The sequence below is a fragment of the Brienomyrus brachyistius genome, chromosome 11 (genome assembly GCF_023856365.1).
Source record: "Brienomyrus brachyistius isolate T26 chromosome 11, BBRACH_0.4, whole genome shotgun sequence".
Taxonomy (NCBI): Eukaryota; Metazoa; Chordata; class Actinopteri; order Osteoglossiformes; family Mormyridae; genus Brienomyrus; species Brienomyrus brachyistius.
In genome coordinates this window covers 5,584,800-5,608,689 of record NC_064543.1, presented here as the reverse complement: position 1 = coordinate 5,608,689, position 23,890 = coordinate 5,584,800, and the positions used below count along the sequence as shown (strand labels likewise).

General features: G+C 45.0%; 1 protein-coding gene and 1 non-coding gene across 2 annotated transcripts; one reads left to right on the top strand and one right to left on the bottom strand.

The window, feature by feature from the left end:
- The first annotated feature begins 11,819 nt into the window (after nucleotides 1-11,819).
- trnar-acg (transfer RNA arginine (anticodon ACG)) lies at nucleotides 11,820-11,892 on the top strand. The gene has a single exon. It is a non-coding gene; the product is annotated as a tRNA-Arg (tRNA).
- A 2,072-nt stretch (nucleotides 11,893-13,964) lies between these two features.
- Nucleotides 13,965-23,570, bottom strand: kif7 (kinesin family member 7). The gene is made up of 19 exons (XM_049031555.1): nucleotides 23,416-23,570; nucleotides 22,469-22,878; nucleotides 21,896-22,096; nucleotides 21,356-21,743; nucleotides 20,729-21,269; nucleotides 19,861-20,004; nucleotides 19,585-19,782; nucleotides 19,340-19,479; nucleotides 18,975-19,093; nucleotides 18,738-18,881; nucleotides 16,951-17,153; nucleotides 16,651-16,848; nucleotides 16,448-16,573; nucleotides 16,081-16,257; nucleotides 15,591-15,806; nucleotides 15,243-15,449; nucleotides 14,925-15,123; nucleotides 14,671-14,826; nucleotides 13,965-14,384 (listed from the first exon to the last, which is right to left on the bottom strand). Exons 2-19 carry the CDS (start codon nucleotides 22,794-22,796, stop codon nucleotides 14,104-14,106), a joined length of 3,966 nt encoding a protein of 1,321 aa, XP_048887512.1. The 5' UTR covers nucleotides 22,797-22,878; nucleotides 23,416-23,570; the 3' UTR covers nucleotides 13,965-14,103.
- Nucleotides 23,571-23,890: the final 320 nt, after the last annotated feature.

The window sequence follows — 23,890 nt, the reverse complement described above, 5'->3', positions numbered from 1 at the left end:
ACATTGAGCGCAATGTTTTTAAAACAAATCATTAATATAAGAGGTACTTCAGGATGTCTGGCCATGTGACCGGCTAAATTATTTGAGTGCATATTCTAATTATTATTGTGCAGGAATAATAAGAATAATTGGGATACATATCTCCTACCTTGTGCTTACGAGGTTCTAGTTGATAATTAGCCGCTTATTAAGTTCAATAATCTTTGTCCTACAGATATACATGTATATATTTCCCCATTACATAGATGCGTTTTCTGCTCACGCAATTTCATAACACATGTGCATAGATGTAAGTATATTAAGCTCTCGAAAAGCTTACAAAGGCGATTAGTCGAAAACGATCGTTGTGAAAGAACATGCATTCACAGTAAAACGTACAGTATAATGTTTACTTGTATGCGGCCTACTGGATTTTGTAACACATTACATGCGTACCTGTACGTATTCTGGCATCCACTACTGTACTGGAGTCACACCAAACACGAAATGAAAACGGTTTCATTAATTTTAACAAGGACGTGTAATGTACCACTGCACTATGACGGCATCACAAACGCGGTTTATTGTCTCTTCTATACTGTAATTACGTTTAATTACCCAGGGAATAGTAGGTTTACAGCGCGTCATCTCACAAATTTTTAAAGGAAATAATGTTCCAAAATGGCTTCTAGTTCAGAATTTGCGCATGATTATAATTGATGGAAATATGTATTTTGGATACAGCACACCACAACAACAGCAGGAACAACAGTAATAATTATTAATATTAATAATAGCAATCATAATAAATGTAATGACTATACTTAATAATATTCGCCCATCTTGATACAAAATCAGCACCTGTATAATAATAATAACAACAACAATAATAATGATAATAATAATAAGTATTGTAATAATAATTTTTATTATTCATGACAATAATAAATCTAATGTTTGTGTAATGACACGTATATGGTATTTGAAATTCAGAGAAATCATCTTCCAAGTTTCCATATCGTGTCCTTGTTCATTTTACTGGATATTGTTAAGAAGAAAACAGGCACATTTTAAGGTTCCATTACCACCGTAACTAGATGTGTCGAAAGTCAGTACATGCCGTATAAATACACGAAGTTCCTCCGGTAGGAAGCAGAAGTTCTAACGGGGAAGCTGTAGCTCTACACGGAGGGCAGCGCGAGCGCCGATAAAGGACTGGCCAGGTTCTTAACCTTTTGCCCTTCTGGCTTTGTTATTTGTACTAAGTGTCCGTTTTCAATGAAAGTCCAGTCTCTCAATTTAGCAGAGGTTATAAAGGTTAAATTATGCCCTCGTGCCTGTATTGTTACACACGTTACAGGCTTGTTAACTAAGCTCGTATTCTTAACCAAGTAAAAGATTATTCGTGCAGGTCCTAAACCTAATATCTTGAAAATAAAACCTAACGCCTGTTAAATTCTACCGAATTTATGGCTTTATTGTGTGAGCCTCTATTACATAATGTATTTAAAAAATAATATGATCATAACGATATGTTTAGACTGAATTATGTAGATTTTGTGCCAAATATAAATAACAAATGTATATTTGTAGAATAAGATATAACGTTTTATATAGCTAAATAAATATTCAACTACTCAAACCTTTGGCTTTAAAATAAATTTGACATAACTATTTAAATAATAATGTTATGGAATTTCTGTACACTTCTGGTAGTTTATCTTAATTAAGCCTAAAAGTCAAAGTGGCGACGACTCAAAAGGCTTAACATATTCCAGAATTCTTATCAGTTTCATCTGCTTTCAAATTTGGTTTTTGCTATCCTACGAAATGTTTAACAGCGCTGAAACGCCGCCAAACATTTTCTTTGGCAATCCTGACCCCTAGCGGTTTCTTTGATATATTGCTCGTTTCTACGGACACGTTTCTCATCGCCACCCCGTCCCAAAAGCTTGCGTTCGCACAGCGGATTACACGCTCAGAGAATCAGATTGATTTTTCTCAGATCTCACGTTCTTAGCTTCCCTTAGACAGTTTCCATGTGTTTTGTTATTTTCTGTATTATGTTGCTGCACCGAGGCTGTAAAACTTCCCCATGCATTTATGTAAATATTCGAAACATAAAGCATAAAAAGAACGATTAAAAGTTTATTTGACAAAGCAGTTTTACTCGTAGTAAACTTTATAATAAACTTCATAATAAACATTTTATACTGCATTGAATATATTTCTATGAATTTTACCTTGAAACATATGAAAACAAAGTCGACAAAGTGTAAATATGTATATTAAAACTCATGATTACATAGTGAAACTCGAGTTTCCAGATGAAGTACAATGTTACACTGCATGCATTTAGTACAATCACTTACTATATTAGTTTCCGTCACAATCCAAAATCAATCTTCTTTCCCTGAGCTTAATTGATATATACGCTCCCGCTCTCTTTCTTTACACACTTGTAACGCAATACGCGAGGGGTAGAGCGTTGCATCTTCTACCGCTCTGGTAACATCTTATCAGGGTATTTAGTCCCATGCCAAGATTAGACCATTCCGCAGGCTGGTGACAAATCAGAGAGCACCACAGCCCAATATCTGAAGACACCTTGTGGACCATTGCCGTGTTTTCATTTGAAGTCATATAACTATCTAGGGAACGTTCAGGTGAAGCTCTAGTGAGGAAATTTCCTCTATGTATTTAACCGAAGCGGCATCTCAAGATCCAGCTTGTCTTCACAATTCTGCCGATCATCACCACTGTAGAAATTGACATGATGTAGTTAATACTTAAATCACTGTACTGAATTTCAGCCTTTTACATTTCAACAACACATGGCCGAAAGGAGTTGTTGGTCTGTCCCAGCTAATGGGTTTACTTTTGTTGCAACGACCAAAAAGTGCTCTGTCAATTCGTAATGTAGTCAAATAAATATATTCCCGGGCGACCCTTTGGGAAGCTCATAGCTGTAACCTTGCACGGTCTTTGTGGCAGCCCGGCTAATTTATTATCATGTTAATCTGGTATTTATTATGATCTTTTCTGTAGTGAAATAACAAGCAAGTACTATTGTGTAATATCACTTTGGTAAGAATGCTATCGAACCTACAAATTAGTCTTTTCATTAATCACATTTCACGCGACTGAAGACGCTACAGCTCGACAAATTTGCAGCTTATAGTCCATATAATTGTGCACTGAAATTATTTCAAGATGCAAGGAACTAATGATAAGACGCTATAAAAATTTGAAAAACGATTAAAAAAAGGATTTCTTGTAATTCAATTGATATTGTGCACCATTACACCGAAAATATCGCAAACAGAATTTTAAGATTAGTTATATTCAACAATCATATATCCCAATAATGATAATAATAATAATAATTATTACTATTATTCATTTTATTAGTCGTAGCATCGGTATTATTATTATTGATAATAATAAGACTAATAATAATAATGCTATTATTATTATTATTATTATTATTATTGTTGTTGTTGTTATTGTTGTTATTATTATTATTGTTATTATTTCATAGCTGTATAACCGACGGGTTGGATACTGAATAACAAAGCTATATATGAACAGAAATAACGATATAGAGATAAGACTGTCCGATATACATTATATATATATAATATATAGATGTATATGCAGTAGCAATGCGTTTTATGACAATTTATCTGAAGATAAAAGACGAAAAGAAAAACTGAAATACATAATTCTAGAGGAAAGAAACGACCTTCACTTATGTAATATCTTATAATTAAAACGAGTAATACGGGCCTATTTAAGCATATCTGACATTATACATTATAGCTTATAATCACAGATTATAACCTACGGTTTTAATTATGCAGGAGGACAGAGAAATACTGATAAAAATTGCACCTTTCCTGTGAAAATTCTAATACAAACAAATGTCCGTGAAAAATTATGTGTTGTCGTCATATTAAAGCATTTTGATTGTTGTTAAACGGTATGAACTTAAAAAGGAAATTTCCCGTAAAAATGCAGGCATTTACAACGATTATTCTTAAATTTAGACCTGTAGATATTTACGGTTAATCTTAAATGTATACCTCTATTTACGCTTTGGTGGCCTTTGCTTGTATCTAAGGGCGGTGTTCCATCAAAAGGTGGATCTTGGAAAACACCTTGGACCTTGGAAAAATTACCGAAGTTCTGCCCTTGTATGGACTGCAGCCCAAAACGCAATATAAACGTTGGTATAATACGTGATAATTACTTTGTGATATAAAAAAGGGCCAAGTACGATATTTTATGCAAAACATGAATTCCGAACAAGTAAGATAATATCACTTTTTAAAGTTACAATATTAAATTATACAATAACGCAGTTTAAACATTCTCGTTTTGGTGGAACGCTCCTCGGGACCCATTACAACCACAAATCTACCAATGGATTTTACGAGTGATGTTTATTTGGTCATCAAACTTTCAATTTTCTTGGGGAATTCCTTATTAATTTTCTCATATTAAATTCTTCAGATTTAATATGAAGACTTTGACTTGTGATTTATGTTGGATCATTATGTTGAGTCGCTCATCTTGCTAGAAAAGACCACATTTAAACATTTTGCTCAGATTTGACTAAAGTTTGTTGTATCAGAGATTTAACAAAACAAATATTGCCCTTTTAAATATTGCATTTAACGGGACACGGTGGCACTGCGGTCTACGATGATGCTAATTCGGTGAAAGGCTGGACTCTAATGACCGCGGAAATTATTCCTTCACACTCCGTGGGCGGGGTTATTATGTCGTCCATCACTGTCCTGAGCCAATGGGAGCCAATACCCTCATCCTAAAGTGAAGTAGGATAATCCAGGGCCTGGATGACAGCTCAGGACACTCCCATCCATTAACCTCCTAAACCTTGTCTCTGCAATTCTACATCTACATGAGCGTGGATGGAGCAAAGTGGTTTTTGAAGTTAACCAGTTTCCAGGGTCCTCTTTCAGACTGCTTAGGGATTTCAGACCGGAAGGCAAGGGAGGAAAACAGATGTGTTCTGTCTTTCAAGAGTAAATGTGGAAATCATACGCCCTGTATCACAATCATTTAAAAAAATTGACCTCTTTGTCCCCCATCAAAAGAATCTTATAGTGTTTCTCATCATCAGTCTCCAAGTACTGGGTGCAAATAGAAGGAAATTTGTTAAATGCACATATTGAGAAATGTTAAGAAGTTCCGTGAATTTTACAACCATTAACCAAATCTAATACAGATCATAAACACCCACCCCTCCCCCGAAGTAAATAACGGAAACATATAATTCATCCATATTTAACTCTAGTTACTCTCTGTTCCAAGTTACTAATTTTCTATGGCTGCTGTTCTTTCTTTCACTGCTATTTCCACTGGAGTATCTGTGCAAGGAGATACTGGTCACTGCTGAAGCACTGCAACCTACTGAGGGAAACTGAAGCCAGGAAATGGCCAAAAGCACAGAGGTTAAACCACTACAACAGAACGGCATCATATAATGCATTTAAGTAGTGTGGCAGGCAGAGTGTACTGGTTTTGGATTTACTGGCTATACTGGTGAGTATTTTGGGGGCATGCAGCGATGCCCAGTTTGGAGTGTTTACAATTAATTTCTTCGGTGGGGTGGGGTTAATTTTGCACTCGAATAATTTACAGTGACTTCTGGGGAATTTTGTTTTGGATGATTTTGGGAAGGGGGGTGTTGCTAGGGCAATGAAGGTATTTAGTGAGGGGGTCAGTGATTCTGGTTCAGCTTCCTCCTGTAGGAAGACAGGGTTAGTTATTTAAGGTTTTCTTATTTTTGACTCCCTGTATGGGCGAAAAGTCCTTAGACTGCAAGTGTGTGGCAGGGTGGGCGTGCAGGGGTGGGGAAAAGGGGGGCTACAGCTGTGGGCTGTCTGGCAGGGAGCCAGGAGGGAGCAAAAACTCTCTCATGAGGACCAGTTTGAGAACCACAGCTTTGAAGCAATTTCTTTAATTTATTATTATTATTATTATTAGAACATAAGGACACAAGAAATCAAGAGGAGGCCTTTCGGCCCATCAAGCTCATTTGGGGAGAACTTAAGTAACAGCTCAGAGTTGTTAAAGTCTTATCTAACTCTGATTTAAAGGAGCCCAGGCTTTTAGCTTGCAGGGTAGCGGGTGGTAGAGTCAGCTAACACTATTTATCTGTGCACTCTATGCTTTTTTCTTTTTCGCTTGCCCTGAGAGTAGCTTATATTTGCAATGAAGTGCAGGGTTAGGGTGCAATAGCACAGAATGGTCTGCGCTCCTCTCATAATTGACACAGGCTAGAAGCCTGTTATGCACTATTGCCATCCTGCCAGACAGTGGTAGATGGTTCAGGCTGATTACTCTGTGACTCTTTATACTGAATCGGTTTGTTGAAAGAAAATCTTGGTCTGGATTTTCACTCTCTGGACCTGAAGTATCCATCTCTGCTATCACTCGACCTCTCTTGTTCTCTGAATACAGTGCGATCGCTGCAGTGAGGCGAATGAGTATGGTTGCTCAAAGCCGCGGAATTTTGCCGGGTCTCACCGGTTCATGGACGTTGGTGACAGCAGTTACACTGCAGATCATGTCAATGATACATTGTTACTTTATCAGTCTTTTAATATTTCATTACTCTATATGTATCAATCTCTATATGTAAATAAGACACTTGTTTTCCTGCAAATGGTTAACAAAACAGGTATGGTCGCTCTTATATTGTGCCACTAAGACAGACATTTAGTAACTGGGACAAGGCAGGTGAAGTCAATTTCAAATGGAGTCAATTGGTGTTTGAAAAGCGAAATTTGGTCCTGTAGGCCTAATGGAACCAAGATCATCCTCAAGTTGTGATATAACGTGCTGCAGAGGTCAAAATGTACCAAAAATATTCAAATAATGGTCAAACACAAGCTTCTGCCTCTACAAAGATACACATACCTGTAGATTAACCTAAAATCACTTAGAATACGTATGAATGCAGTTACTTACTGTGCAGAAGTTGCACAGTTATCCGGATGCTAATCTCAGTGATTACAGAAGCAGACACGAGCATCCTCACGCTGGTCCATTTGGCCTAGTGTGGTGCTGAGGTGTCACCCGCCGCACGACTGCACTCAGGCTCACATGGTTTGTCATGTGGTGGGTGCAGCAACGCGCTGTAACCAGTGCATGCTCCTTACGTGCTGTAATCAGTGCATGCTCCTTACACGCTGTAATCAGTGCATGCTCCTTACGTGCTGTGATCAGTGCATGCTCCTTACGCGCTGTGATCAGTGCATGTTCCTTACGCGCTGTGATCAGTGCATGTTCCTTACGCGCTGTGATCAGTGCATGCTCCTTACGTGCTGTGATCAGTGCATGCTCCTTACGCGCTGTAATCAGTGCATGCTCCTTACGCGCTGTGATCAGTGCATGTTCCTTACGCGCTGTGATCAGTGCATGTTCCTTACGCGCTGTGATCAGTGCATGTTCCTTACGCGCTGTGATCAGTGCATGCTCCTTACGTGCTGTGATCAGTGCATGCTCCTTACGCGCTGTGATCAGTGCATGCTCCTTACGCGCTGTGATCAGTGCATGTTCCTTACGCGCTGTGATCAGTGCATGCTCCTTACGCGCTGTGATCAGTGCATGCTCCTTACGCGCTGTGATCAGCGCATGCTCCTTACGCGCTGTGACCAGTGCATGCTCCTTTATGCGCTGTAATCAGTGCATGCTCCTTACGCGCTGTGACCAGTGCATGCTCCTTACGCGCTGTGACCAGTGCATGCTCCTTACGCGCTGTGACCAGTGCATGCTCCTTACGCGCTGTGACCAGTGCATGCTCCTTTACGCGCTGTAATCAGTGCATGCTCCTTACGCGCTGTGATCAGTGCATGCTCCTTACGCGCTGTGACCAGTGCATGCTCCTTACGCGCTGTGATCAGTGCATGCTCCTTACGCGCTGTGACCAGTGCATGCTCCTTTACGCGCTGTAATCAGTGCATGCTCCTTACGCGCTGTGATCAGTGCATGCTCCTTACGCGCTGTGACCAGTGCATGCTCCTTACGCGCTGTGACCAGTGCATGCTCCTTACCTCAGGGTATTTTATCCCCAACAAAATACAACACTAGCCAGGGAACTCTGGATATTTATACTTCTGTGTTTAGACACATTTGGTACAACGTTAATCTAAAGTTGTGTTCTAACCAGTGTCAGTTTAAGGGATGAGTTTTAATTGTTTTTCTGTCCCTGTATCATTTGACCTTATCATCCTAACTGGTAGCTTATCCTAGGCAACAGAGGGCACAAGGCAGGAGTACAGCCTGAACAGGATGCTAGGATGCCAGTCCATAGAATGGCACACACACACACACACACACACACACACAGGTAAACATATCCTTATGGGGACCGCTCATTCTATTGGAAAAATGCTAATGCTAACTATGACCTTAACCTCTACCCTAAAAAAATGGATTTTTATTATGCTGTGGGTTTCCCATAAGGTAAGGTATACCCGCACACACACACACACACACACACACACACACACACACACACACACACACACACACACACACACACACACACAGAGGGAGAGTGGGAGAGAGATTAGGTGTGTATATCCTTGTGGGGACTCTTCATTCGTTTTTATGGGCATAACCCTAATCCTCACTGACAACCATAACCCTAATGCAGGCCTTTTGGCTATTTTCCTTTCATAGATACATTCACAGACTTTTGTAAAATAGAGTTCTCCCTTGTGAGAGAAAAAAGAACAAGACCACCAAAGAAAACAGGATTAGGAAATCATACGTTTTGTTTACGTTCCTGCTTATCGATTTTCTACTCTTGTACTGCCCTCTATTGGCCGATGGTGGTACTTTTACTGTTGTCGTTCCCGTTTCTTCATGTATTCAATAATGATAGATTACTTGAGGTCGGGTCTGCTACTGCTGTGTTTGTACATTGTATCAGTATTGCTCTTGAAGAGTAATATTTATTTCCAGATAAATTACCAACCCACTTGTGAAAACACGGGCCAAACCTTGTATTTTAATGTATTTCCAGGGCAATTTGATTGAAAGGGAGAAGATTGAGTTGCACCAGATGGATAAGTACCACTTTGTGTAATGAGAAATCGTACTGCTGCCCAGTCCCTGTTTATCAGATATTCAAGGCCTGCTTTTTGAAAAAAAAAAAAGAACGATTTACTTAAATACGGTCACTGATACATAATGAAACAGCAACGGCACTCCATCTTTCCGACCTTGATAACCCGTGGAAGGCCAGCAGAAATTGTCATGCATACATGAGAAATGCAGCAGTCCATTCACAAAGGTTTCACTCATACATGAATTTTAATTGCCAGTAGAGCAGAGGGTTCACATTAATGCAGATCAGGGGCTGAACGAGAATATAAATTAATAATAATAACCAGGCATTCAAGTGCAAATCACTTGCACTAACAAATACTTTCAAACGTGACAGTGATTTCTTCTTTCTTCCTGTTACCTTGCTGAACCAAAACAATTGTGTTTCCTTTCTTTGAGGACAGGCAAAGCTTTGCACCTGCGTTGACCAATAGGAGGTGCTTTAGGTCTCTGCTTAGCTGTGATTGGTTCTTCAGTATAGTACATTAAGAGGTTAATGGCCAATGCCACCTCAACCTTCTCTGCACTGTATCCAATTTCGGGCCTTGAGGTTGTTTCTTGCCATCATACTTGCTGTCAGTTTTCGCCATCAATCTATCATAGTGAACAAAATGACGTGACGTTCGCACTTAATGCTGCTGTGACACTATGACGAGAGAAGCTCACAAAAAGACCTTGATCTATCTTCAACAAATTATATCCTGTGAAATTCAATTCAGTTTCATTTATATATATATATATATATATATATATATATATATATATATATATATATATATGTGTGTGTATATATGTGTGTATATATGTGTGTATATATGTGTGTATATATGTATATACGTGTATATACGTGTGTATATGTGTGTATATACGTGTATATATATGTATATGTATATATGTATATAGAGGGGACGGCATGGTGGTGCAGTGGTTAGCACTGTAGCACTCACACCTCTGGGACCTAGGTTCGAGTCTCCGCCTGGGTCACATGTGTGTGGAGTTTGCATGTTCTCCCCATGTTGTCGTGGGGTTTCCACCGGGTACTCCGGTTTCCCCCCACAGTCCAAAAAACATGCTGAGGCTAATTGGACTTGCTAAATTGCCCATAGGAGTGCATGTGTGAGTGAATGGTGTGTGAGTGTGCCCTGCGATGGGCTGGCCCCCCATCCTGGGTTGTTCCCTGCCTCGTGCCCATTGCTTCCGGGATAGGCTCCGGACCCCCCGCGACCCAGTAGGATAAGCGGTTTGGAAAATGGATGGATGGATTTATGCTTATATTTGTGTGATTAACTAAGATTAAAAAATACATCGACATCTGCAGCTGTACAGAAGAAGGTGGACAGATCTAAATATATCCCAATGAGAAAGGAATTTAAAAGCTCCGCAGCCGCAACACTCGAACCTCCAAGCTCGTGATTTAAAGCATGATGCCTTATCCATTAGACCACCAGACGGACGAAGAACTTCGTTAGTTTCCTATTATAGGAAGCAAAATCACCGGCGACATGAATAAGGTGTTGCGCGTATTTTTTCACCTCAGCAAACATTACAATGGATCTATGAAGTTGTAATGGACTAACGCACTTCCATTTACTTTGAGAGGAATACATCTACAAGGGTGCTATTCCCAGGGAATGGACACACAATGAAAGGAAACGTATTATGACATTACGGGTTTCGCCGTAAGATTATTATAAAAAAAAAACACTCGTTATATCATTTTGTTTTTACCCTTAGGACCATGTCAGGTCATGCTACCTCACTATAAATAGGACATATATTTACTTTGTGTATTGTGTGAAAATTAGAAAATCTTATGAAACCATTTTCAGATGTATATATATAGAGGTTGAAATGCACTTGAAATGACACGGTTCCCTAAATGCTGAGTGACACTGGCTTCAGTGTCCTTGTAGCGATTCGCCTGGAGGCATCCCGAGGGGTCGCTTTGTAATCCGGGACGGGGGTGGGTTCACCGTTCTCAGTACCTCATACCTAGCCACGGATGTACTGTACTGCTACGTGGGAAAAGCCGGGAAAAGTCATTAGGCTACCTTCTGATACCGATAAATAGTTTTGGATTAGATAAAATATCTCAGGAGTTCCCTTTTGAATGATGACGATTATTAATAACAATAACAACAACAAAAATTACGGCTCTTATGACAATAATAAAATGTATTATTATTAGTATTAATAGGCTCCGGACCCCCCGCGACCCAGTAGGATGAGCGGTTTGGAAAATGGATGGATGGATGGATTATTAGTATTATTGAGCTGTAATGCCGCGTTAGCGAGCCGCCTGTAATGCAGCGTATCTGCGGAACTGAGGAATGTAACTTTCTTCACCTGCAGGGGGCGCAAGCTACGCCCGGAAATATGGAATCTCTACAGTTTGCGTTTAGTAATAAATGACTTTTATTAAAAACCACAGTTAACGTAACATATAGACGAAAGAATAAGTTAAGCACATGTATATAATCTTAACCCTTAAATTGTACAAAACGGCATAAAATGCACCCTAATATGGTATAAAAGTACCGTAAGTATTTGTGACAACGAACTTATTTACTCTAATTTAATTTAATGGCGGCGCAAATATAATGAGTATGCCACAATAATAAAAATGACATTATACAAACCTACTTCCAACTTAAAGTTACATGACCATATGATTACTTACCCATAATCACCTTGGGCCAGTGGCGCAATGGATAACGCGTCTGACTACGGATCAGAAGATTCCAGGTTCGACTCCTGGCTGGCTCGATGTGCATTTTTACCAGACAGATTGGGAAAAAGCTCAGAGAAACGTCGCGATGGGAAACATCCACAATCTCGAAGTAAAGGTTAATACAATATAAATGAAAAGTTAATTTTATTCAGTTATCAAGATAAACCGCCGAGATTAATAAAACAAATTAACATAATCACAGCGTTTTAAGAAGTTGATAACCAACTAGAATACCAAATAACCAAATTGCTACACTTGGACTGAATCAGACTATCTTACATATGCATCAAAAAAAGAATTATTAACTGATGCTGTGGGCCGCAGATTAAGTTGAACGGATATAATTAAACCTAATATTTACGGGTAGAAATTTTACAAAAACAAAGGGCTATATTATTTTCCCACTAGGTTACCATTCAATTCATTATAAAACAATGCAAAAATGCGAAATGGCGTAGTGTATTTACAGGGCTGGAAAAGCTAGCCTACTTCTTATGTTGAACTACGTTTTACTGAACTAGCCCAGTTGGCTATTAGCAAAATGTATGTCTCACACACACACGGCATTTATCAGCATCAACACGGTTTCATAACATACAAAAACACGTGACAATTCACCAATGGCCACCACAAAGCCGGATTCCTTGCTTATAAGAAAGATGCCTTTGATTTCCTTCTTAGCAGGACACATTACCACGGCAATTCATGCTGCAGAGCAGTATGTTACCTGACGAATAGAATGTCCAAAATTCTCCAAATGGCTTAACCATGAGAATCTTGAGACTAAGGTAAAGTTAGCTGCGTATTCGATATTCAGTCTTCCAGCTGTAATATCTTTCAACAAGTAAGCCAGGCTTTTAATCACAAACCTTTGATGTCCACAGGCAGAGATGCACACCGATCATTTTTGCATTTCGAACCCTCTCATAACGCTTTTGATTATTAATATCAGTGTCGATCTATGCTATAACAAGAAATTACTTTAGCTTTTGAGTTCACAGCAACCTTTGCACACCTCTTGGTTTTCCCGATTACATTCGCTCTTTTACATTCACTGGTGGTGAATGGACACATTTCAATAATTTAAAAATATGTATAGAAATTCACAATCTAAAAATCAAGTGGTGCGCATAGTACCCCACAGTCCGTAGGTTGGCCGCCCTAGGAAAATGTTTGCCCCCCGGAAATGCTTGCCTTTTCAGGTTTCCTTAGGCCACACCGCCCCCTAAATGACCCGCCTGTGGTAGGGCTACTAGTTTCCAGGATTCCAGTAAACAAAAACTGGCTGAAAACGACTTAAATACACTAATACACAAGATTCCAACCATTGAATAACATCATCCAGACAAAGACAATTGAATAAAAGTATTAATATTTGCTAGTATTACAATATGGCCGCTAGGGGGACGGTGTACTTTCTGTTTGTATGAATAACAAAACACGCAACGCACAAAGTATGCTGATCTCGGCATTCTTATCTCTGTATGGGTCCAAAGACTGATATGCATCGTAGCTCTTTACTTGTAAAACAAGTGAAACTGCTTAAAAATAGAAAAAAAAACTACCCCTGTAATTAAAAATTTCACCCTTGGATTTCAGCAGACAAGGAATTCAGAAAGTCCACTGGACCTGCACAGGATTCACAGCGTTCAATGCCTATGACTCTTATATACTTCGGCCCATGAAACAACCCGAGTCCACATATGAGCCAATCCAATCGGTCGATTCTGAACGACGAGGCTTTCTAGCCAATCTCCTTGTAATACAGAGACTGCCTGTTGACAGACCTCTCGGTTTAACATTCTGCAGCTCCTTGAATTAGGAATAGAATAAACCAGAAGCAGCACAGATCGACAGCATATCACAAGCAAGCAAAGGTTGGTGACTTTGGTCGGTGTTCGTCACCCTGCTGCGATCCACGCTCGCGTGATAGGCCGATTGCTGCACGCTGCATGCTTATATGTGCACGCCGTCGGGAGGTAACCTTGGTTTCAGCTGATAATCAGGGTTGAGATACCGTTAATCTGGAATTGCATTTCTTTGGTTTAATCAAGCTGGAACTTATCTTCGAAGCCTTTGTTCATTAAAATAGCATCATGATACGGGCCCCAGGTAATATTTTGGATTTATTTATATTTAAAAATATAATACATACAAAAACCACTATTTCTGAAAAAGTGCAGTAGGTGTGTGAAGTATATAAAATGACTGAACACTGTCATTGTATATGTGACACTGAACACGGCCTAAAACAGGTTTTTCCTGACGTCGATCATGCTGGGGTTGACGTGGACAGGCCCGGTGTTCAGGCTCAGTCTCCGCAGCTCCCTCCGTGCCTTGGCCAGCGGCAGGACAGGGGGCATGGCCTTGTGTGCCGCCCGCTGCTGCAGCTCCTCCATGCCGCGCTGGTCCTCTGTTGGCAGTGAAGAGCGCCTCCAGGTGGGCGGCAGTGGGGCATGCACCAGCTCTCGTGTCTCTTCCCTGCTTCGCGGCACCTGATCCTCTGGCCCTTCCTCGCACACCGCAGCTGGAAACACATTCATAGGTACGTAAGTAACCTGCTCAAAGGTGGTACCACATGCTCTTGAAGCAGGGGGTGGGCGAACTTATCCGCAAAGAGCCAGCGTGTAAGCACTGGGATAACCTTTAGGTCAGCTGTTCAAACCCAAGTGTGAGGACTCTTCAGTCGATCGGTCCTCAGATTAGTAATCCACCGATCTACCGAATGAAAAAACCCGCATGCAGAGTAGCTTAAATCAACACTAAGTAGCCAGCTTAGATCAGCATGGCTGATGGGTGGCGGTTTGCCTCACGTCTTCCCTGCTCCATGGGCTGGCTGCCTTGCCCTCCCTGCTCCCAAAGCTTTGAGCTCAGGTTGGCCCTCTGGTAGTGACTGAGCTCTTTCCTCAGGTTGTGGATCCAGCTTTCGTACTGCCGCAGGCGGCTCGCCGAACTCTCATCCATTTGTTCTACGGGAACAGGATGGGACATCTCTAAGTCCCTGCTGATGCAGTCGGGGGCTGTGGTGGCTCCAAACGGACCGGCGAACTCTGTCCCACCACCTCACCTCGGCACTGCTGCAGGAGGAGCTGGACGCTCCGTTCATGCTCTCGCTGCTGCTGCGTCAGACGCCGGTCTGTGTCCAGCTGCTGCCTCTCCAGTGCCGCCTCCAGCCACAGGACGAGCTGCTGCTGCTCCTCCGCCCGCATTTCGAGCTCCGCCAGCGCCACCTGCAGCCGGCGCTCCTCCTCGCGCAGGCACACCACCTGAGGACCGCAACGAACACCCGCTACGGTTTAAAAAAAAAAACGCTGCTACTCTGTCAAATCCTACACAGCATCTGCTAGCACTGGAAGTCGGACGTTGGTGGTGGGGGGGGGTGGACCTTGTCAAAGTATTTGCAGAGCAGGGCGCGCGTCTCGGAGGCTGAGAGATAGCTCAGCTTGGCCATGAGGTTCATCTCCCACTGGGACAGCATGCTGGCGGACGCCCGAAGCTGCCGTTGCCTCTGAGTGATGGCCTCGTTCTTGTACTCGATGGCTGCGTCCAAGGCTTCGATGGCTTCATCCAGCTGGAAGAGCGTGCGCTCCTCCTAGTGGAGGAACAGATGAACTGCAATGATTCTACAAGACACACACACACGCAGAAAAGTCCTCTGTACAGCCATCAAAGGGCACCCATGATGCCGGAAAGCCTGCTGCTTTTGCGTACTCTGACAGGACATGTCACGCACCTCGGGGGACAGGAGGCTGCCCTGCCGGAGCTTGTCGTCCAGCTCCACCCGCTGCTTCAGGAGCTGGTCCTTCTCCAGGCGTAGGCTGGAGATCTCCTGCCGGAGCTGCTGCGAGTCCTGGGCACTGCTGGAGTGCAGCTGACCGTTCCTCTCACTCAGCTCCCGCTCCAGGGTCTCGATGCGGCCCGACAAGACGGCTAGGTCCTTGCTTAAGGCCTGTAGGAGACAGAGGTACATCCAGGCGACCTGACAAGGATACAGCTAGCAGCTGTCCTACAGAGATCTGAGCACAGGTTAGGGCCTTGTTAGGAAACCCATCATCCAGGTTGACCATGAGACTGAATGTGAAAGGTTATGTACCAGAAGGTACCGACTCATCAGTGCCTCCTACAGGTCTGGCAGATTCAATGCACTCTGGAACAGAATTCCCTGCTTCCCCTTTTTGGTTTAGCAGCATCAATGGAGTGGAGACTCCCAGAGGCAGACTGACCTGGCTGGAGCGCAGCCTCTTCGTCTCCAGTCCACTCTTCTCCTGCAGCAGAGCCTCCTTCTTAGCCAGAATCTCCTCCCTTTTGGTCAGCTCGCCCTCCAGCTCCTCCAGGTCCCGTCGCTGCTCCAGCACCTTCTCCATCTCCTCGTCCAGCCATCGCTTCTGCTCTTCTATCTTCTGCAGGTGGCCAAGCATGAGTGAGAGTCATAGTCAGGGCGAGAAGATCTGTCTTAATGTGGCTCCACTTAGAGGCTGACGGTGGAACGACAGGGTGAACGGGGTGGAATGTTGGAGCCCAGTGACCCCTCCAGCTACGGCAGGCCACCAGAAGCCCTTCGTCTCCTCCGAGAATCCGGCGGCAGGATACCTGCTGTTCCTCCAGTGAGACCACGGAGCCATTGCTGCCGCTGCGCTTCTTCCGCTGGAAGGCAGCGATCTCCTCCGTCTTGATCCTCAGGACCTTCTGCTGGTGCTCATTTATCTCCTCCAGCTCCTGAGAAGCACAATGATTCAGTGGCACCCGGGGGTTTACCGACGAGCAAAGCCACGCCTCACGGAGGGGGCACCTACCCTGACGCGGTGCTTTTCCTTCTGCATTTCGTTCTCCAGGCGGCGCTTCTGCTGGCTCTCCTGGCGGAGGCGTCGCTGTAGCCCCTCCTGCTGTCTGCGCATGCTCTGAACGTTCTTCTCCAGGTCTTGCACCCGCCGCTCTGTCTGCGCCGACAGGGATGCCAACTTGGCCGTGTCCCTCTGCTTCTGCTTAAGGACCTGCCCGGACCCCCGCACACTGCGTTACTCCAGGGTGCCACCCTCTGGGACAGTCCGCCTACAGACACCACTCCTGCCGATACCCTGCCCCCGGAGGCTGACCTGCACTTTGCTCTGTGCTGCCGCGATCTTCCTGCGGCACTCCTGCGCCCTGGACCTGTCATCGGGGTTCGGCGCTTCCTGTACCTCCAGGTCGTGCAGCTGGCGCTGCGCCTCCGTTAGTTCGACCCGCGCCTGCTCCGCCTCCCCCTCCAGCTCCGAAATCTTACGGCTGTACTGCCTGTTGACGGCCTGCGCCTCCTTCCCTGTAGCGGCGAAACACGCAGTCAGCCCCCCACTCCCTCTCTGCCACCCTGCCAGGGACTTGAACCAACAACCAGGGTATACAGATCTGGGGCTGACATTAATTCAGTTATGAACATTTAAACATGGGTTGAAATTATGTTGCTCACATTTGGTACTGCTAATATGACTGACGAGCGCGAGTCTGGCACAGTGCTATCATGTGTGAATGTGTACAGAGCCTCTACCCGCACTGTTTCAATTTAAAGCCGCAACTAACTGCAAGTGTGTGAAATGTGAACTTTCACTGAATATCTCTGTACTTCTTCCCTGAACACCAAGAACAGATTCTAAACAAACTGAACTATGAAAGTCTTTTTTAAGCTCCTTCCCTGGGTTTTACCTCATCCTGTGTCTCGTGCTTCCATTGGCTGTAGCTCGCCGCAGCACTTTGCACACTACAGGAATTGGAGCTGCCGACAGTCCAGATATTTAGCCTGCTAGATATCTGATGGGAGTCCGCCACGCGACTGTCTGGTCACGTCTTTGAACTAATAGTAATCGAATGCTGACTAACCCATGCCTTGCAGACATCGATTTGCCTCCGATATGGGGCCACCACCAAAACCTTTCAGCAATCGGTAAATCGGGGCTAAAAACACACAGTGTGGACTTACCATTAGTTTTTTTTTTAGCCCGGTCTGAATTTCCTCGAATGATCACTCGAATGATCTCATCTAAAATTAGTTAGCATGTTGGATGCGTTTCCAGCAAAAGTGAGTTCAGTATAACAGAGCTGACAGACATTCTTCGTCTTATCAACTACTCCCTCACTCTGGCGATGGCATATTGGGAAACCAGAATGTTCCAAATCTCCTGATGTGGGAGGGTCTGTGAACTCTAGCATTAGCTGGAAGCAACTCAGAGCCACAATCGGCATAATGTTGAACATCTACTCATGAATTTAGATTTCATGCATGTCAGGAAATGTATTAATTCATTTCACTGCGGGATAGGCGTTCATGTGTAAGTGAAAGTAATGGTGTAACCGAAAGGCACATGACCAATACATGTACTGTTACAACCCTTGTCTCCACTTTAAAGGTAGACCTGAATTGCTCTTCAGCAAAATCTGTTTAAAAATTGCAATATATATCGAACTGGCAAACATAAATCCATGTAATACTGATTCAGGCGATCACTGTCGATTCCCACCCCTAGCTTATGCCGAGTGGTATTACATCAGCCCTCTTTAAGACACAATTTAAGAAATTCTATTACATAGTGATAGCTAAGCATACAGTGGCAGTTATGGTGATGGATGTAATTGTTTGGCTGATCAGCACCTCCTACAGGTGTGGCAGATTCCTGCAGATTAAGCTCACCCTACTGAAGTACATGAACCTTACTGAAAGTTTCTGCAGTAGAGAATAGGCTGAAGGCAGCGAAGATAAAAAAAACAAAAATAAAAAAAAAACACCCGAATCCACCTGGTACCACTGAGGAAGACCATTAACATTCAGCTAAATGCACCCATCACCGCCTTGGACGATGCTGTTCTAACCTGTAATTACGTGCAGAAGCAAGGCCAGGAAGGAAAAGATCACCTGTCTTGACCAGCTCTTTGATGAGCTCCTCTTTCATGCGGATGTTGATAGACAGTTCCCGGATCTTCTGCTGGGCCTGGAAGAGGCTACACTCAGAGCCTGTCCCTCCTCCAAAGGAGTCTCGCGCTGCTTTGCTGCAGTTGGCTGTGGGGACGGGGTGGGGCGGGGGGGGGGTTACTCAGATGTCCAGAAATAAGGCTTTGTGGCCGTTTAGCCTGACGTGTGGGTTTCACTCACATGGACGCTGGTGGCAGGACAGAGAGCTGTCAGAGTCGGGCAGCAGAGACAGGCAGTCCCTCATCCTTCCTGCCGAAGCATCTGCCCGCCCCTCTCTCATCGTCCAGGTGAAGATCTGCCTGTAGGACACAGGCAGCCCGTGAGACAGGGGACACCCGTAATAAGGGACCCCTGAACCTCACATTTTACTACAATGAACCACTTACACATCCTGCAAACAATCAACACGTATCTTTTACCTTTATAAATGTTTCTTTAATAAATGTAAAAGGTATGGCTGACATATTGACTAACAGTTTGGTGATTTTTGTTCACAACAGGATTGTGAGGGAGAAATATAAAGGAAGAGAGGCCAGCACTCGTACCTGCGTCGGTCGCGGCCTGATCGGAGGTGGGACTCCTCACTGCCTTCAGGGTCCTCCTCCGTTTTGCTTCTTGGTCTGATGGAGGCGCACTCCTCCTGGGGCCCACAGAGACCCCGCTCCACGCAGCATGCCGGTTCACCCTAGACTCACATGCACACACATTACTCTTTCCGTCCTTCTTCACCTGCCTCTCCCCACACTGACCTTTGCGCTCTGTCCCATGTCCCACTCTGACTAACTCGTACCTTGCCCACCAAGTTCCTCCCGGCATCTCCGTCGGAGAGGCGAGTCAGGGTCGCCAGGCTGACGGGGTGACGCCGCGTGGAGTTCATGGGCGCCGTGTGAGGTCGATTTTTCAGGAGCACCAACTCCACCTGGCCCGGCTGGACGATGAAGCCCTGGAGCTCAGCGATGACATCCTGCTGCTCCTGGAGCCTGTCGCTCTGGGGACGGCATGAGTGGGCCGGCGTGAGTCACCGAGCTGAAGCAGCCCCTCTCTCATCCCCGTTCGATCCCCATACCTGCTGCTTGTACTGCTCCATGGCATCCTCCAGGGCAGCCAGGAAGTCAGTATTCTCCCTCTCCAGCTGCTGGACTCGCGCCTGGAGCTGGGCCACACCATCCTCCTGTCCCCTATCCCAGTCCTCCGCGGCGTTCTCGGAGCCCTGCGGCATGGGCGGTATGTCAGCGGGCTTTCGGGAGCGGCCTGCATTTTCCCCGAGTGTGTGCAGGTTACAATCCCGACCTCTGCCATCTCCCAGTGAGGAAATCTGTCTAGCTGCACTCAAAATCATAAACATTTTCGACCTATGGTCATTAGAAACTGGATTTGTAATTCGCCCCCTATCAATTAATAGTGTGCAGGTGTCCTGCAACCGCGGTCACAAATTTGCACCCTTAAATGAAGTTTGGGGCCGTGTCATTACTCATTATTATTGATGGCTTCCTTGTGGATATATTGTCTTCCCCTCCCGTTTGCACGTCGCCATGACAACTCAGTGCTCTGCCTCTCACCCACCAAACTGCTAAAAGGCTTCCATGCCAACGGGTCGAAACTGTTGTCGGCCCTGAAGCAAGCCTGACTATCCCAGCCTTCACCTGGTGGCCCGTGCTCACGCTCCGAGTTCTGCTCCAGCCTGAAAGGTTACGGCTAGCTGAAGGGTGACAGTTGTCATTCAAATGTGCCGCTATGAATATTCATGAAGGAACAGACAATCCAACGATTAAAAGATAAGTTTCATAGTTAAACAGAGCGCTTCTTCAGAGTAATTAAAAAGATGAGCTGACGATAGGCGGGCAGTACACAATGCTGATATTAAGTATTTTCCCGCAGGGCGACTTGTTTCTCCAAGTCTTAATGGAACAAGCCGCGTGCTCCAGTTCAGATACCTGGATTCGGACTGCTCCCCTCCCCTTTCCTGGTGCCGTGGAGTCTTCAGTGGAGGTGCTCTCGATCCCGCTGTCCAGGCCGGAGGCGGAGCTTAGCTCGCTGCGCTCCGCCTCCACAGTTCCCAGCCACTCCCTCACCCGCAGCACCTGCCCAGCGTTCAGCGTGCCCTCCCCCTGCAGCTCCATCAGCAGCCTGTAGGCTGTATCCGTGCACGTCCTGTAGTGGGCGCTCTCAGCCCTCAGCTTGGCCAGCTCGCCCCCCGGGGGCACGAGTTTCCTGTCGGGTTCCGGCCGGGAGATGATGCGAGTCTCAGACCGTTGCCGGTTCTCCAGGGCCCGCCGCAGGGCCCTTACCTGCAGCTCCAAGGCCTCGGTGCGGTCCGGCTCGCCCCGGCAATTCACCACAGCCCGGTTGTGGATGTTCTGGGCCCGCTTGGCGTAGTTCAGGGTGCTGAGGCTCTCGTCGAAGTCGGAGGACGAGGGGCTGATGCAGGCCACCATCAGCGTCTTGGCGTTTCCTCCCAGAGAGTCTTTCAAGATCCTGCAGGTCACGCAGAGGCAGAACCATTCACATCCTGTCTAAATGCTTCCTACCACGTGCTCCTCCCGGACAGGCTGCCTGTTTACCTGGTGATCTTGGAGTCCCTGTAGGGGATGTGTGAGCCTCTTCTCTTTGGGTCTCCGAGCGCCCCGATCACGTTGCCCAGAGCCAGCAGCCCGCTGTTGATCTGGATGCTCTCCTTCAACCTCTCGCCGCTGTTGCCCGTCTTCAGGATGCGCTCGGAGCCCGCCAGGTCCACGAAGTGGAACTTGGAGGCCACCACGTGGCTTGGGGCCCCCGAGGTCCTGGAACCACTGCGCCGCTGCTCCATGAGCACGGTGAAGATGGTGTGTGAACGGCTGGAGTGAGAGTTCACCTGTGTGGCTCCCGTGTGCCGGGCGGTGTTGCCCGTCTCCAGGAGGCTGAGGACCTCATCCAGGCCATCCACCTCACATTCCTTCACCCCACACAGGACTGAAGACGTCCACACAATATAACAACGTCATTCAAACGTTCATGCACACCAAAGTTTTAATCAATGACAGCCCTACATTTAATGTAAATAATACCAAAAAAAAAAACTCATGGGAAACATGAGGGGCGAAAATCGAAACCGCGGCTCGCACCGACATTCCCCTTGTCGTCTTCCCGGATGTGGATGTCCTTGCTGGCCGTCTCCACCTCCAGCAGATCCCTGAAGTCCTCCTTGTAGATCTCGAGGTAGGAGACCCTGACAGAGAAGTCAGTAAGGTCGTTCTCGTCCAGCAGTTTGAAGATCTCAGCCAGGGCTCGCGGTATGATGCCCTGTTCCTCATCACCGCGGGAGGCTGTCGCCACCAAGAAGGTATGTTAGTCACCCACGGCGAGACGCTCAGGCTCACCATGTGAGACTGACAAAGTGTCTCGTCTATCTATTTATCTATCTTAAATATCTACAGCCTCACAGTAGGAGAAGGGGTGTCATTAAGTCTACAGAGCAGGTTTCAGCAGTACAGCGAAAACATAACCTATAAATAAAAACAAAATTAATTCTGAAGGGGAATCTTGCTCTTTAACACATTTAAACCACTGCACAATCCAGTTCAGTGTGGCACTTTCTTTACACTACCTACTACACTGCAGATCTGTTTGTTAAAAAGATAAAACTAACATAACTGACCGCCACATACTGCATACAAAGGAGGGTTTAGCCTACTTACAGATATTCGCTTCTCCAATGGTGTAGGTCTTCCCAGAACCAGTCTGCCCATAAGCGAAGACGGTGGCATTGAAACCCTGGAAGAAGGCTTCGATGAGCGGCTGTATGCATTCTGAGTATACATCCTCCTGGGTGCTGCTCTCCTCAAAGACAAAGTCACAGTGGAAGTTGCGGTCATGGCCAAGCGTGACCCTCTTCTGCTCCGGGTCGGCTGTGATGCAGCTCTCGTGGCTGTGAAGCAGTTCTTTGGGCAGTAGGGGGCGCACTCGCACGGCCACCTGCACCGCGGTATCCTCGACCCTCCCCTGTACTGGGGCTTTTGGAGACATAGGGACGAGCCAGGGAGGAGGTACTGGCCCTGCCTACGGGTCCGGCACACTTGGGAGCATCTCAGGAATCCGCGATTTCTAGCTGTACAGCAGTTAAAGGATGAGCAGAATCAGTACAATACACAGTTAAAACCTGATTAGACACTATAATGCAAACGCCGCGTCCCACAGGAAACAGTAAGGCGGTGTTTTGGCTCACAAAGGCTGCAAGAAAAAAGTTGTAAAGGGGAGACCCGGTGGGCAAGAAGGGGGGGTACCTGTGGTGATTACAAAACTCCCGACAAAACTACCCAATATTAGTGTAAATGTGAGTACCGAGAGAGCTCTTTCATTTTTAGTTTTACGATTTTTCAAATGAATGTTTATCATCCATTTGAAGCACAAAGTTGCAAAGAAAGTAATCCAAAAACCACCGCAAAACTTTTTATTAGTATCAAAGACACGATGAAAACATCAGACAGTCTGACATTTCTCTAAAAATATAACCTAGAGCATTAACGCCCAAAAAAGTCCGTGGGGCAGCCGCGGCGCGTGCCTGCTTAGCGTAAAATACGCATGCTAGCACGCTAAAGGATAACTCAGACAATACAGCGCGACGTCAGAAGGTAAATACACTTACCGAGAGTCGTTTTTCCTTTCCCCCATCCCACACAAACAAAGCATTACACTACAACTTTCAGTAAACTAACTTTATTAAGTTATTTCCAAAACAATTTACAATGTTACGAAGTTTTACCCCCGCTGGAATGATCTCGGCGGTGGGAAAGGACCCGCCCGAAAAAACTGGTGATGTCACTTTGTGGACCTTTCCGATGCCTGTTGAAAATCCCGAACTTTTCACACGTTGTCTTCCATCCATATGTCGGTCACCTTCCATCTTCCAATCGGCTGTCCAACCCAGGGTACTTAAAGCCTGCCGCCTATCATTCTAAATAAATGCATACATTAAAAAAATCATCATTTTAACTGTATGTAAAAGGGAGAAGGATTTGTGACTATGCACATTTACCCTGACAGCATTAGCACGTGTAATTATGAATTTCAAATGATTTGCTAATGAACATTTCTATATACATCTTTTAACCACTAATCTG

Bases quoted from the DNA above. Each gene is read 5' to 3' on its own strand.
- kif7 (XM_049031555.1), bottom strand. From the start codon at position 22,796: ATGTCTCCAAAAGCCCCAGTACAGGGGAGGGTCGAGGATACCGCGGTG. The intron at 16,849-16,950 runs GTCAGCCTCCGG...GGGTCCGGGCAG, and splicing joins CAGCACAGAGCAAAGTGCAG to GTCCTTAAGCAGAAGCAGAG. The intron at 15,124-15,242 runs GTCCACCCCCCC...TGCGGTCCTCAG, and splicing joins TCTGCAAATACTTTGACAAG to GTGGTGTGCCTGCGCGAGGA.